The following is a 16,475-nucleotide window of genomic DNA, read 5'->3' as shown; positions in this document are numbered from 1 at the left end:
GATGCTGACAAAGGGAAGCCTGCTTTGATTTATGGAGCCTCAGGCCACATTAGTCTCAAGATTTCCACAGTAAATATCAGCGCTCAGCAGCGGAGTTGGCTCAATAAAATCTGCATTGCTCAGGAAGAGAACTGTGGGAATAGTATTGAGATGATGTTAGACTTTCACTGTTACATTTCGGGGTGCCATTTTAGGAGAACAATGTGCTCTTTTGTTGTAGCATTTAGCATATTGTGTATAAAGTTAGAAAATGTTGGTTTATAGCAGAGCTGCACGAAAGATTGCGATTTCGATTCAAACATCCACACGATCTTATTCCTAAATGACAATGATTCAGCTGTCTAAACATTCGACAAGCACGATCACAGTAAACATTCAGATCTGCGCTGGTGCTGCCGCTGAGCCAGAGAGAGCAGTTGTCATGTATAGGTATGAAACAGCTTTTCAATCACACAGTATCGTTATTTCTGAGTTACAACAAAAGTACTGAGATAAAAGTTTATAGTTCAGATACATGAACACTGGTCTACAATAGCAATCTAAAAAAGATTCAGCCGTACTGAAGGCACTCGTTATTAAAGATTTTAAGAACTTTATACAAACTCCATAGTAACCATCTTTGACAACTACCAACCACCTAGTAACACCATAGCAACTACCAAAAATACCTTAGCAACCACCCTGAACACCCTAGCAACGTCTAGAAACGCTCTAGTAACCACCAAAAATACCCTAGCAACCACCCAGAACACCCTATCTATCTTTTCAATAGCTTTGAAAAACACCACTAATTAGAGTAAAACGCCTTTTGAAAGTAACTTGATGCTTCAAATAAAGATTGTATCAATTACATCGTTACACCAGTAGGTGGAGACACGTGACTGTTAAAAAATGTATTTGTCATTGAATCATTCATTTAAAGGGTAACTAAACCCCTGGTCAGAGCCTGACTCCACCCACTGGCAATATTTGAAAAATGCTGGAAAAGTAGGCAGAGCCCAGTGGAGAGGGGGCGTGCATCTGTGACGTATCTCTCTGCAGGAAAGGGCATGGTTAGCTGGTACCCTCTGACGTCAGAGGGTACCACAACTTCCAATAGGAAAATTCAACTGCAGTAGCCACTGTTCAACCTGAAGAGGGCAGCACTCAGACGTTTTTACACCATATTTTGTAAAATTAAAACACTTTAAACACAAATGTCAAAAAAACTACTTGAATCAATGAACAGCACTAATGAAGCCCCATTCTTACAGATCATTAACTAAAAAAAGTTGGTTTAGGGTTTAGTTACCCTTTAAGAGATTCATTAAAAAAAACTGATTCATCCAGTAATAAAACAACTAAAGCCTTTATGAGTGAGTCATTGAATAATTCATTCAAACCGATTTCTTTTTAAATAATCCAAATCCCAAAAAATGTAATTAAATTAAATTAAATAGACTGCAGCAATTATCATTTTGTCAGAACCTCTAAGCCTAAATTACGTTAATTTGTTTATTCAGAATCATGGGAGAATCTGGATTTGTATTATCCAGAATCGTGCAGCTCTTCATACTGTAATATTTAATATAATCTGTATTTTACCATACTATGTGCTCTTTCAGTTTGTTAGAACTTGTATGTTATGTGCAGAAGTGTAGCTTTTGTGCTGTTAAATGATTATGTTCACCCAATCAGTGTCTGGGATTGACAGCTGTATTTATTATAAGAACAGGTGTGACTCACATAGTCTCCAGTGTCGTATTCATCTGTCAAATGTTAATCAACGGTGTATTGGGTTTATGAGTCATGCAACAGCATCTGGATCTAAAACCTGTTCTGCTCACACAGTTTACCTAAAACACGTCTGTGAATCCTGAAAATTGACACCGTTCACACAGAATGCATTTTTGCATTCCACTGTGCTATTTTTCCATTGTTTTTCTATGCAAACATGCACTAGATGGGCGTGTTTAACAGCTGCTCTGCGCTATTAAACGTAAAAAAAAAACACTTTATGGTGCTTTTTTAAGTTTACCAATGCAAATCCACACTAGACTAACATTATTGAGCATTACGCAGTGTCTCGCTTCTCTTTCGGGCATCTCGAGCACGCGTGTCGTGTTTTTATAGCTCCATATCGAGTTAAACGAAGTTCATCTTTTGAAAACTTGTCGTTTTCCATTCTTCAGCGCAATGTCTCGCCTTTTAAATGCAAAAATGTCTTCTCTGTGAATAAACACTGTGAGGCCTGTTCACACAGAACACATTTTACATTCCACTTTATAGTGCTTTTTAATAGTTTACCAATGTAAATCTATGCTAGACGAACTTTGTTGACTGTTGCAGTGTCTCACTGCTCCTTCGGCATCAAGCGTGTGAGTTGCGTTTTTATAGTACCATGTCAAGATAAAAACATGTCGTTTTCCATTCTTCAACACAACATCTCGCCTTTTAAATGCAAAAAAGAAAAAAACTTTCTGTGTGAATGAAAACCATACAGAACATGTTTTACATTCCACTTTATGGCGCTTTTAATAGATTACCCTTTAGATTACACTTTAATAGTGGAGTGTAAATCTACACTAGATAAACATTGTTGAACATTGTGCAATATGTCTCTGTTCTTTCAGCGTCTTGAGCATGAGAGTTGCATTTTTGTAGCGCCATGTAAATTTAAATGAAGTTTAACTTTTAAAAATGTGTCATTTTCCATTCCTCTGCGCAGCGTCTCACCTTTTTAAATGCAAGAACACATTTTGTGTAAATGGCCCCTAAGAACTAGAACTGCTGATCATTTTCTGCTGCTTCATGAATGTGTGTTAGATACGAGATTCTGTCATGCATTTTAATATTCTCATTTGGTTGTTTTGTAATTACGTTCGTAAATGCAGAAAATGCATACAAACAGTTTCTGTACGGTCTTTATGTTACACTTCTGTTGCAATACCTACTTGACAGTGTATCAGGGGAGTCCACGGTCATTGTTACAAACACACACTGGCTGCTATACACAACGAGCGTGACAGCCTGCTTTAATGGTGCGTCTAACGGCCTTCTTATGACACCATTAGGCAGTTCTAGTGCATGGTCACAGTCTGATATTCCATGGCTGCTTAGCAGCTGTCCAACTCTTGCAGCAAGCGTGTCTCTGCCCCAGCGGCCCATCCTAAAGCACAGTGCTTAGTTATGTCGCTAATGGGCCCGTGCAATGCCTCGTACTCCTACAAACCAAACGCACGCAGCAGGCAGCAAGGAAGGGGGGTGTTAGAAGAGCCTGCGAGTGCTTTGTTAGCAGAAGTGGATTTAGTTGAAATCCATCTTCATTTTTGCCTTTCCTTTTCATTTCTCTCAGGACGGCCGCAGCGTGAAGCGCCTTGTTTAAGTGTCTAGGTTGTGGATGGCAGCGAATTGCTGAGGAGGAAGAAGATATGCACTGTTTTATCTCATCAGCTCGGCTGTAAATGTTGTTTGGGAGATTGTTAAAGTGAGGTACCGGAATGATCCGCTGAACAGTTTTATGGCCTATTGTTTTGCACAGTGGAGGTTTTGGCCTCGACATAGCGGTTCTATTGATAAGGACCGTGTTTTCTCTGGAACATTTATCTCAGGTGGACGTTATGATCCTTTATTCATTTTTTTTTTGTAATTCTCCTTTCACTCTACGTTTATTGTATTTCTGTAGCATAAAGGTATAGTGGTGGAATGTGCAGTCAGGGTCACGGCTGAGGACGTTCTTTCTCTACTCAGGGTTATATCTGCTTCCTCTGCTCATTCTCTTACTACTGACACTTTACATAAGCTGTTATAACTGTGGCCATTATTGGCAGGCCTTTAGTCCACCCGATATTTTGTACGTCAACTCTATCAAAGAGATAGTATGACTCTGAAAGGAAGTTACTTCACACAGCAAGTGCATTTACTCTCCATAAGTGTGGAAATTTATCTTGGGTTATATATAACTAAAATTAAATTTTATTAGAAAAGTATGTTTCATTTAAATTTATAATATTGATATGTTTATAGGTATTATAAATGATTGATATCAAATAGATACACCACACACATAATTGAAATATAATATATACTTATGTACTTATTAGAATTATATAGCTATAATAATAATACTTATTTTAAAATATTTATATATGAAAAACTTTAAAATATATATTTTAAGGAATATTTTTCATTCTTCATCATAACACTCACTGAAAACACATTCTTCTGTTTTTTTTCTTCTTCCTCAAATTAAAGGACACCCCCTGAAGCTGAGGCTGATTATGATTTTAAAAGGTTAATTTAAATGTTCTCCTTTAATGCGGCAGTTTTAAAAATGTGGACACCTGCAAAAACGCTGAGAACAACCACATTGTAATGTTTCACTTACTAAAACAGCCCTTGCGATGTAATCAATGTGTCTATAATATGCTAGCTAACACTGTAGTTGACTTATTGATGCATATTAATACCTTAATTAGTGCAAATTAACATTCATATGAAACACAAATGTGCGGCAATAACATAATTGCATTTTCAGAATTAGCCTGTATAATTATTCCATTTAATCTGCTATCATTAATTACAACCAAATGTAAAGCTCTGGCTTATGTTAGGCAGGCAGGGTCTGGTTCTCTGCGTTTGTTAGGACTGCAGTGCAGTCATAGAGCATGTATTTCAAGGTTAAATACGGTCAGTGGCGTTAAACTGCTCACTAAATTTTAAAAGGTTCAGTCTTCAGACTTTTTCTTTTATAATTTGCCACACCATTCTGTTCATGACTGTTTATAATTTAAATATATTATATATATATATATATATATATATATATATATATATATATATATGGCAAGTTACTTACATGTGACTTTTCGGTGTAAACATTATGTTGTTTTTTTTTCTTTTACATTTTTAAGAACTATATATGAAATAATAATCTAATATTATATTCTATTTATTATATATTTTAGTATTGGTGCTTTAATGAGCTGACAACATGCTGTGCTTTAACTGTTATTTGCACTGAGTATTGCTGAATTATTTGCACAATAAAACCCTCTTGGAAATGTTACATTTTAAATCATAAATTACATCATAAATTCATCACCTTTAAAACAGCACAACAATTCAGATGGACATATTTGGCTATTGTATCACATATTGCATTGTTTTTTTGAGTGTCCCACCATAGCTTTTGTGTTTTCTAGATGCTGTGTCCAAAATAGCCATTACCTCAACCCACTAAGTGGTTGATTTTTAAAATGTCATTTTACACATCCCCAGTTGTAATGAACAATTTGTCCTAACTACTTTATGGTTTTTGCATTTGTAAAAGCCTTTTAATTTTTATAACGTTTGATGTTGTTTGGCTTGCTGTTGGGATAAAGTAGCCAATATGATCCATTCTGTCTAACTTGAAGTTTTTAAAGCAGGCAGACTCATTAAGACTCACACCAGGCACACAGATTCATGTACACATGCTGATCTTGCTGACCTGATGCAGTGCAGTGCCTGGGGGAGTCCAGCTGTTTGTGCCTGGCTGGCCGGCTGTCAGTGGGTGAGGTGGGAAGGCCTTGGCCATGACTCCCCCTCGAATGTGTTTACCAGATGCACTGTTGCCTCAGGTGAGCGCTGCAGCTGGCTCTGTAAAGCTCCAGCAGTCGGGCTGGATCCAAGCCCATCATGGCAAGACAGACTGGACAGACCGAGGCTTGCATTCAGACATCCGCTATGTGTGCAGGCGTTATGCCCCGGAGAACTGACTCATGGCCAGTGTTTTGTTGTTCGTGCTGTCCACGTGTGAGCTTTTTAAGGTCGCCAGAGGTGGACAGACACAGACTAGCCAAAGGCAAAGAGTTGGACACTTAAGCCAGGCCTGTTTTGCAGTTGTTGAATGCAAGTATTTAGATTTACCTTTTTAAAGGTAGGTTAGGCAATTTCGGGGAGGCAAGCAATAACAAGCTAGTTTTGAAAAAATGAGATCCCTTGCACCCTCCCTTTAGACCGTCTCCAAACCCATGCCTCCTCCAAAACACATGAACGTGCACAGCCAGAGCAGATTCAGCAAAGCGTCACGAGAGACGCCGTTAAATTACCTCATGTCTCAAAGCACATAACATTACAATAATAATGAATGTAAACAACGTACAGAGCTCTTACTTGTACCACCTGACTGCTGCAGATTCATTTAGACTTTGTTAAAACAGAATCGCATAAATCCGAGTCTGAGGACGTGAACAGCTCCGAGTAGAACGTCACTAGTTGCCGTCTCTAAATTACGTTCGCAACATGGCATGAATGCAGTATAAGCTTGAGTTTTGGTTCAGGAGGAACTGTAAAAATTGTCTGCTGTTTGTTTGCGGTGCTCAGTGTCTGTCTACAACTCTCCATAGCCTTATTGAATGCGCTGATGAAATATTGATGTCTGCGTGAGCAGGGTGCGCGGTGGTATGAAAATAAATATGCTGACAGGCAGGTTGGACATCCAATCATTGCATTCGGACCGAATGTAATGATTGGATGAAAATGTTTTGGTCCTGAGACTTCCACAAACAATATGTATTTTTTAATATATATATTTAGACCACTTCTGTCATTGAGTTTCAACCAGAATAACAAAAAGTGTTAAAAAAAAAATATTTAACTGGCTTTTTGTTTTAAAATGAATGTAAGAGCTTTGTAATAAGCAGGTTAATCAGTCATTATAACAAATTAATCCTTTCAGGGTGGTACAAGACATTGTGATCACTCTGTTAAGGCGCAGTATGTAAAACTTTGCAAAAAACATACTGAATGAGTGTCACAGATTAGTATTAACAGTAAAAATAAAGAATAAAAACGAGAAATAAATATAAAAGAGTAAGAAAATAAAGTACATAAAACTGATTAAAAAATCTAAAGAATTACATTTGAAAACCAATTAAGTAGATAATAATTGTATTATTATTATTATTATTTAATTTTTTTTACTAGCTGACTGTATCCTGTCTGTATGTTACATAGCTTATAATGCATTGGATGATGAATACATAAACATGAATACAAGTTTTTCCCCTTAACATTTTGTTAAAACAAGCTCTATAAAGATCCATTTATTAATGCAAGTGCCCTCCCAGTCGGTCAGGCTGCACTGAACTTCACACAAATAGCTCCTTGAAACTTGTTCAGCCTTGGAATGTTTGTATTGCCCCTTTAGCAATCAACCATTAATAAATAATAACTCTGTCTTTAATCATGCACCCAGAGTGTAAAACATATTACTCTCATTTAGCACAGGGCGAGGCCTCTTATTCCATACATGAGGAAGAGTAATGTTCCTTAATTTCATATCTGAACTCTCCTCCAAAGGTTCTTCATCACTAGTGTGGATGCTTGTCAGGTGAATGTTGAGTTGTGTGCTTTTATTCATTTATAAAAAAATATATAAAAAAACATTTTATGTGAGTACTGTGCATGAGCAGTCCACTATCAAGCAAATTTCCCAAGTTTTTAAGTTAAACTTCTCTTAATTTGCATTTTGAACCACCCTTCAAGACACATATTGATTACCTTTCAGGTTCGCAATGTGAAATCCTTAAGTTAGCCACGTGGCCTCACTCCCACACAGCGCTGTGTTTAAAATGGACCTGCATCGCCCTCACGCTTTGCATGTGCTGTGAGGCAATTCTGTCCGAAGGGTCGGGCAGATTGGTAGCGAGACCTTATTTTCTAACTATCGATCCCAGGGGTAGCCCTCGAGATGCAAAAACCACCGCAAGACGGATCTGCTGTCAGGTCTTACAGTAGAAATCAGGCAATCAATGTCACAGCGCTCCGCCAGGCCCTGTATGGACCTAATTCCACTCATCTGCACTAAATGGAGAGAACCCAGTGGTTCATCAATCATCAATTCAAGGAGCACTGGCTGGTTAATAGTCTGCTCTTTACTCAAAGAATAGTCACCGGTATTATCAGGGAGGGCTGGCGGAGATACCCTCCCCAACCGCACAACGTGACGAGTTTGATCGCTGTATTCTTTTTTTTTTTCTCATTCGCCTCGCTTCGTTCTAATTCCCTTATGGCTCCTGTCAGCTAACAACGTTGCAAATTGAAGCTTGCGGGCTTGATCGATTATCTTTTTTCCCCCCTCATCCTAATCCATTTGATCTGTCTGTTGAGTAGGAGACTACATGATTGTGGGGGGGTGAGGGGGTCAATATCTCCCGAATCAAGAGTAATATCCACTTAATTCCTTTTTTCCTGTCAAGCGGCACAGGATGAAATGCTCACTTGCTTTGCATTATACGTCTTCTGTAGCTCTTTAAGGTTAAGACGGCTCAATAATGTCCTCTCCATCTTGCTTTCTTAGGTTTCAACTGCCCACGGTTCTATCCCGGGGAAGTCGGAGCTGCTCAAATCAGGGAGCCCCAAGTCGACACTAAAGCATATATGGACAGAAAGCAGTAAGGACTTGTCCATCAGTCGACTTCTATCACAGACTCTGCATGGGAAGGAAAACGCAACAGCCCTGGACCTGCACTATGACACTCCAGAGCCTTACTCAGAGCAGGACCTGTGGGACTGGCTGAGGAATACCACGGACCTGCAGGACTCTAGGCCTCGAGCCAAACGGCGGCCGATGGTAAAGACGGGCAAGTTCAAGAAAATGTTCGGCTGGGGAGATTTCCACTCTAACATCAAAACGGTCAAACTCAACCTCTTGATCACAGGCAAGATCGTCGATCACGGCAACGGCACCTTCAGCGTCTACTTCCGACATAACTCCACAGGCCAGGGCAATGTGTCCGTCAGCCTGGTCCCGCCCACCAAAATCGTTGAGTTTGACTTGTCGGCCCAGCAGTCGGTCATCGACGCCAAGGATTCCAAGTCCTTCAACTGCCGTATCGAGTACGAGAAGGTGGAGAGGGGCTCCAAAAACACGCTCTGCAACTTCGACCCGTCCAAGACATGTTACCAGGAGCAGACACAAAGCCACGTGTCCTGGCTCTGCTCGAAGCCCTTCAAAGTCATTTGCATTTACATCTCCTTCTACAGCACCGACTACAAGCTAGTGCAGAAAGTCTGCCCAGATTATAACTACCATAGTGATACTCCTTACTTCCCCTCTGGCTGAAGGTAGCTGCTGACATCACCTACATGAAGGACAACGAGAGGCAAAGGATGGAGCTCTCTCCCCATCCACAACAAATACATGTTCCCCGTACAGTCCATACCATGCTTTCATGGCCCGGATCTATTAAAACAACTTGACAAGAGAAGAATTTGGCTGTTTGCACTTTCATTTGAGTGCTTTTGTTTGATCAATTGGTATCCTTTAAGTTACTGCACTTATTATTATTTATTTATTGTTTATATATTTTAATGTTATTAGGATATTATTTGACCACTGGGGTGTTGCTTGTATGACCATGTAAACCCATGATTCTGTCCTGTAATGTTCCGTTTTAATTTAGAAATGTGTAAGTGTTTGGTTTCTCAGAATATTTGTTTAATTAGTTAATTTGTACAAGTACATATATGTTTCTTAGAACTGCCAAGAGGCCAAGAGGCTACGAGGGTGTAGATACAGTAGGACTTTTATTTTTAGATGGTAGTTCGCCTCGGAAGCGATGTCACTGGAGAATTATTCGTGACCAGAATCTCAATGTTCCCTCCACCTGCAACCTTTTGAACACCCCTGGAGTCCCTATAAGTTCTTGAGTAATTCCTCCCAGCCCAAAGGCCCAAAGATGAGGAGAATGGCTTTGTTCTGCTGGTTATGAACAGGCCTTAACTACAGGCATGTTTTCTACCTATTACAAAGAAGCTGTACTGTATAAATTGCGGATTGTTCAGCCCAAGCTGTCTCCTGTAGTTTAATAAGATCCAGGAATGGTTGGAGGGCTTGCTCATTGTCACTTATAATACACTGTAATGTAATGAATTCTATATCCTAGAGCCTAATTTGTATGACTGGTTTGTATTGTACATAGTTGATCCTGATGGAGCTGCTTCTGTATATGCCTTCATTCATTGTCTGTTAACCCAAAGCCCTCTCTCTCTCTCTCTCTCTCTCTCTCTCTCTCTCTCTCTCTCTCTCTCTCTCTCTCTCTCTCTCTCTCTCTCTCTCTCTCTCTCTCTCTCTCTCTCTCTCTCTCTCTCTCTCTCTCTCTCTCTCTCTCTCTCTCTCTCTCTCTCAGCACCCCATTCCATATATGCTTGTTCTCGGTTCCTCGGACAAAGAAACTGATGTTGCTGATGTAGATGTGAACTCCATGAAATCCATGCTCTTGTACAGGGGCTGTAAAACTGTCAAAAATATATATTAGAAGTACTTATCATCTGTATGATCATGTTTACTTTCAGGGGGAACAAGGGGATGGAGATGTACAAATGAATAAAATACTGAAAGTTTTATCAGGTGAAGTCTTTGTTATTGTGTGTTACTCAGAATGTTCTATGAAAATCATGTTTTTTTTTATTTTTTTATATGCTTGCCTTAAAGGAACACGCCGACTTTTGGGGACTTTAGCTTATTCACCGTATCCCCCAGAGTTAGATAAGTCCACACATACCCTTTTCATCTCTATGTGTGCCGTAACTCTGTCTGACGCACCCACCGCTAGCCTAGCTTAGCACAAAGACTGGAGGTAAACGGCTCCAGCTAGCATACTGCTCCCAATAAGTGACAAAATAACGACATTTTCCTATTTACATGTTTTTATTTGTATAGTCACAGTGTGTACAAATAACAAGGTCACATGAGACACATCCATCTTCTAACTGTATACATATTGGGAACTATATTCTCAGAAGGCGAAGCACTGCTACTTGGGCGGAGTGATTTACTCCAACTCTGAGTGAGATGGGTATGTATGGACTTATCTAACTCTGGGGGATATGGTGAATAAGCTAAAGTCCCAAAATCCGGCGTGTTCCTTTAAAAGTTCCCCATTACTGAATGTACAGTACATATAATTTCATGAAAAACTAGTCCTAAAACTTGGTCAGAAGTAATATGCAGTTTAAGGGGTCATATGACATTTAACATTTTCCTTCATCTTTTGAAATACATTTTTTTCTGTGAATACGCTAATGAAATTTAAGTTATGACTGTGAAATAGTCAAGCTCAAAAGAAGAACTTTATACCCTTGTTGCCACACGGTTTGGTATAGTCTACTGAGAAGGGAGATCTTTCATTTGCAGATCCAATATATCTCAGTGGCAGGAAGTGGAGATGGTGAGAGTGCCAGGCCGATAGTGTGGGTTTCAGGAGCAGGGACTGCCACAAAACACTCCATTGCAGCAGTTAGGATCAGCGGTCCGCTGTAAAGTGATTAGGGCCTCCGGCGGGAACAATCCACTGAGTTTAGCTGGCTCACAACTTATCAGTAATTAAAGAGGGCGCTAGGTTTATATCTTCATCGCCTGTCTACAGGGGTTTTACAGACAGGCTCATTTTGGAGCTGTCTGAAGTTTGCCTTAAATTTACTCTTTCTAATTATCCTAAAAGATGAGGTTTTGCACTGTTAGGGTATCTATCTATCTATCTATCTATCTATCTATCTATCTATCTATCTATCTATCTATCTATCTATCTATCTATCTATCTATCTATCTATCTATCTATCTATATGTCTATCTGTCTATCTATCTATCTGTCTGTCTGTCTGTCTATATACTCTATCCGTCTCCTTCCTTCCTTCCTTCCTTCCTTCCTTCCTTCCTTCCTTCCTTCCTTCCTTATCTTTGGCTTTGCTGTATGTTGTTTACAGTTTTTCTCAGTCGCTTTGGTGCATTTCTCACATCACTATTTACATTTGCACAACAGTTAATGCAGTTCTCCAAACAATTAGTGCAAAACCTAGTTGATAACCTGCAAAATCGTGTCACTTGCTCAAAATGGATAGCTCATTCCTCAAAAGCAAGTATTCATGTCAATGAAAGTGTCAGTGTCATCAAGATGAAAAGTCTTGACACCATTGTTTATGAACAAGATAGTCAAATGGCTTTGTCATGTTTTCATTATGACAGTTTACTCTGTAAATGTTTTCCAGTGCAAAAAAGTCAGATCTTGGTGACACTACCTGAAAATGCTCAAGACAGCACTGTATACTATTTGCACAGCCATTTGAAAAATACAGTAAAGTTACACATTACTGTATTTAGTGAGGTAACTGAGTACAAGACACTGAATATGTATGTTTCACATTTTTACTGCATATGCTCTATGCAATTCTAATTTGTTCACAGCATTGTGCAAAATAAAAAATACACCCTTATTTACAACAAACATAAACTCCCTTTGGATAGAGCTGTGCACAACTGGAAACAATGTTGCAGTACATATTGGAACTGAACATACAACATAGTACTGTAATCATTCATGCACATCCAGACGTTCCTCTCTGTCTGGTATAGACATACTGTCTATGGGACATTTTCAGGAAAAAAAAGATTTAACATTTTTTTTTGTAAAATTTGCTTGACAGATTTTGACAACAAGTTAAAAAAATTTGTATGTAATGACTCAAGCAATGAAATGAGGACTATTAGTTTTATATGGAATGACTATTCAGCATTCACAAGTATAGTTAATTTTGACTGACATGACATAAGCAAATGATAATGTTATAAAACAGCAGAGAGTTGTATGATAGCAATTGATGCATGTCCAAAAGCATTTGCAATTTGTTGGAAGGAATGAGAAACTGCTACTATGATGTGCACAAATGACTAAATGTTGTGGAGGTTGAACTAACTGTTGTGCAAATGTAAATAGTGATGTGAGAGATGCACCAAAGCGACTGAGAAAAACTGTAATATACAAAGTTAAGCATTAAAGCAGTATTGCAGTGCATTAAAGAAACATATTTATGGTATTTTTATACTGCTTTATGATTTTTTACAGGCCTTATAAGTTATTTTGCTGTGACTGAAAACCACTAGACTTATATATCTAATATACATACATTCACTTATTCAATAAACACACACACACAAACATATATATATATATATATATATAGGAAGAGAGAGAGAGAGAGAGAGAGAGAGAGAGAGAGAGAGAGAGAGAGAGAGAGAGAGAGAGAGAGAAAGAGAGAGAGAGAGAGAGAGATTGATCATTATATGTTTGGCTGGTTTCTCAAAACCTAATAAATGATAATGTTCTTAATCAACTTGCTTGGTCAATTGGTAGCTCCCCTCCTGCGCAGGAATGAGAGACAGAACGGCATTTCTCCCTCTGGTGGGTCAGAACACTTCGATCTCTATAACACAACCTGCAGCAAAATTATAATTAAGTGACAGAATAACCAAATGCAGTATTTATTCAATTATGACGCCCACAGCCGCACCCGCCCCTTCCTTTGGCTGAGCCCGTTTCCGCCGCATGGAGGGGCCTGACTATCATGTGTATTTAACTCAGATGTTGCTCAATACAGATTATACGCTAAACAACTTCATGATAAATAGCTTTAATACCTCCAGATCAGATTTAGCAGCTTTCTTTCCCTGCTTAGCACTTCACAGCCGTCCCAGGGGGGACAAAGCGTGCCTTAAAGTCAGGGAAATTCCCAACAATGGGTTTTGGTCTCCTGCCCAACATTAAGCCATCCCAGCCAATCCCATCCCACTCTGAGCTCTGCTTTTGCCTCTGCAGAATTTCTGTTTTAATCAGAAGCGGAATGGAAAAGGACCCTGTGTGCCTCTGGGATATTTTTCCATTAACCATTCTGACACATGACTGACTGTGGGGGATTATTGGTTTTTGAAGAACTATTAACAGCTGTACATTTGCATTTTAATACAGTTCTCCTAATGCAATTTTGGTTCGTAGCTTTGTTGCCGCCTTGTTCCTAGAGCAATTCAGGCTAACAGCAAAAAGGCCCTCCGGCTTTAATCATTTTAATTGCCATGAAAAATTTGTTTTCATTAATCACTCCTGAATCTCCGCTACTGTGAGAGCGAGCGCGCCATTACTTCTCCTCCTTAAAAGTGTTACTCATCATTTCCTGAAAGTTTGCTACAGCGGTGGGCACATTTCCACCTCACACTCCTAAATGGCTGGAGGGGGGCATTTCAGGACAACGCTGGAATTTTTTGTTTATTAAATGTTCGGAAAGAACATGAAAAATGGGCTATTAGGATAGAAGAATGTCTTACATAAAAAAAAAAAAATAGTCTACTAGCTTTTAAAGATAAAACATTTTTGAGCACAATTTATGAGTCTCCACACTCCTAATGATGAATCAAAACACATTTTATGGCTGAAAATACATTCAGGGTTCTCTACCAAAATGCATCCCCGGCTTTCATTGCAGCACTGCGGGTCACCCATGTGAACTTTCTGTGCATTTACAGCTTATTCAGATGTAACATTTCCTTTGATTTTTGCGCAAGAAGGTGAGGGAGCGGCCCGGGCTGGGTCTGTGGAGAGATGGTAACCTTTGCTGAAGCACCTCCATTACCATTTCTGCATGCTGTCTGGATTCATCTCCCTCTCCAGCAGCCAGAAGGTTAGCACGCCACATTAGGCATTATGCATGAAGGTGTCATTTGAAACACAATACAAAATTTTCAAACACCACTGATATTTCCAGCTTTGTTTCAGTCACCTTCTGCTTCTCTGGACATTGTACTACTACAACTATAAAAGTGATCATTAATTTCCAGACAATATCACAGAGCCATGTGCACCAGGGTTTTGAATTAGCTTGCAATTTGCTTCCTTGTGGAATCTTATTGGATGTTTCTATTTTTAAACATTTCACCTGCACAAATTGCATTGTGCTATTAGAACATGCCCTACATTTCAGAAAACTTGGTTATTTATTAAAGTTTGGCTGCAGAAACAAGTTGTTCTGCACTTCATGCTACTTTATGACGTATTAGAGATTATTAATGTCTATATGTCAACATCCAGGCCTACATTTACACATCACCTATGGGCACTTAGTTCCAGAAAGACAGATTAAAAAACTTTTAATGGAATGAAATTATAAAATTTTGGAGGTCAGAGCCCAGACAGCAACATAATCTGGGCCCAGATCCGGCCCACATTTGGTACGTGTGGACTTCTCATTTGTGAATAAAACTTCAACACAGAAAGAAGAAAGATGAAAGTGCGAGACGGTCAAGGTTTTCATCGCTGGATGGAGAAGAGATCTACAAAGAAACAGGTATCGATTTTTTGCCACTCAAGTGGAGTTTTAATAATCATAATTTTGAGCTCCAAGAACAATGACCAAGCGAAGTAGTATTTACAAATGGGAAACTCGGAATTCTAGATAGATGATACCAATTGCCAAGTTGTTGTGACTTTGAAAGGGACATATCGATTTGAAACATCACAGAAAAAGAGTGGCGCAGGCGCAGGTATGACGTCACTTTGCAGGCCAAAACCCAGAAATGAGTTAGCATTAGCAGTTCTGGTTCCATCCCGAAGTCAATGTTTTTTTTTGTTGTTGTTTTTTTATGTCTTTTTTGTTAAATGGCTAAAATAAGGTCTGTGGTCAACACAAGCTCAAGACACTTTCATGTTTAATTCCACATGTTTTATAAAATACAACAGTATTACCCCACTTGTGATTTTTTTAAGCTGTCAAAAAAGGCGGTTGGTAACAAGTGGCTAAATGGGACTAGACAGTTGAATGGAACTACACAGGATGTCGGGGAAATTAAACGTCATCACGCCGAACAGGTAAGATCCGCTTTTCATAGGCGTAATTTGCGGGTGGGACATGTCCCCACCACTTTTTGCTAAGGTCGATATTGTCCCCACCACTTTTGAAACATCTCGCGGCACTCGGGATCGTGGTGTAGTTCGTTTATAGCCTACCTTTAGCTTTACTTCTGGTGACTGCATTTAGGCTTCAAAATCCATAAAAGTTGTGTTCATCTGTTAAAATTATCTTGATGGACAAAATGTGTAAGCATCAAACTCTTGTTGATCACAGAGCTTGTTTTTTGCGATAATCCAAAACCCATATGGAAAAATATAAACCTATAGACCTTATGTGCCAGAAAAACAAGTGCGCAGCCATCTTTACAATATTGTCTTTGAACTTCTGTTTTAGCGATAGCTCTGTATATTTCTATGGCATCGCGACGCTGTAGAAGAATAATTAGCTGGTGAAGTGGATTTACTTATTGTAGAGTTAACGAAAGTTATCACGTGCATTGTAATGTTTAAAGCAGATCCCTTAACATGTCAGTAGACCGGGAAGATTTTAAAACGAGCCGTTCATTTATACATTCTTAAGATTGCTGTGGAAATACAAACCGAAAGACAACAAGCGCAGCACTGAAAAGGGGCGGGGCTACATAAGGTCTATTGGGTTTTTGTTGAGGGAACCAGTGCGATGCCAGTTAACTGCCAGTTGGCCTACAAAGTGACATCATACAGTATACCTGCGTGGAGGTATGACATCAGAACCCAAAAGTCTAATTCGCCGCTGGTTCCTTCAATATTGTTCTATTGGGTTTTATGATGGGTTTTCCAATTTATGAGTAAAACAAA

At 39.1% G+C, this 16,475-nt stretch overlaps 1 protein-coding gene across 1 annotated transcript in view; it reads left to right on the top strand.

Moving 5' to 3' along the window:
- Positions 1–10,389, top strand: part of nxph1 (neurexophilin 1) — a 33,542-nt gene extending 23,153 nt beyond the window's left edge. Inside the window, exon 2 of the mRNA XM_082186037.1 lies at positions 8,324–10,389. Within this exon, the coding sequence (XP_082042163.1) occupies positions 8,324–9,088 (765 nt within the window). The 3' untranslated portion in view covers positions 9,089–10,389. The remainder of the gene's footprint in view (positions 1–8,323) is intronic.
- The last annotated feature ends 6,086 nt before the right edge of the window (positions 10,390–16,475 follow it).

This window comes from Leuciscus leuciscus, assembly GCF_965113295.1.
Source record: "Leuciscus leuciscus genome assembly, chromosome: 12".
Lineage (NCBI taxonomy): Eukaryota > Metazoa > Chordata > Actinopteri > Cypriniformes > Leuciscidae > Leuciscus > Leuciscus leuciscus.
This window is presented reverse-complemented; position numbering and strand designations above follow the sequence as displayed.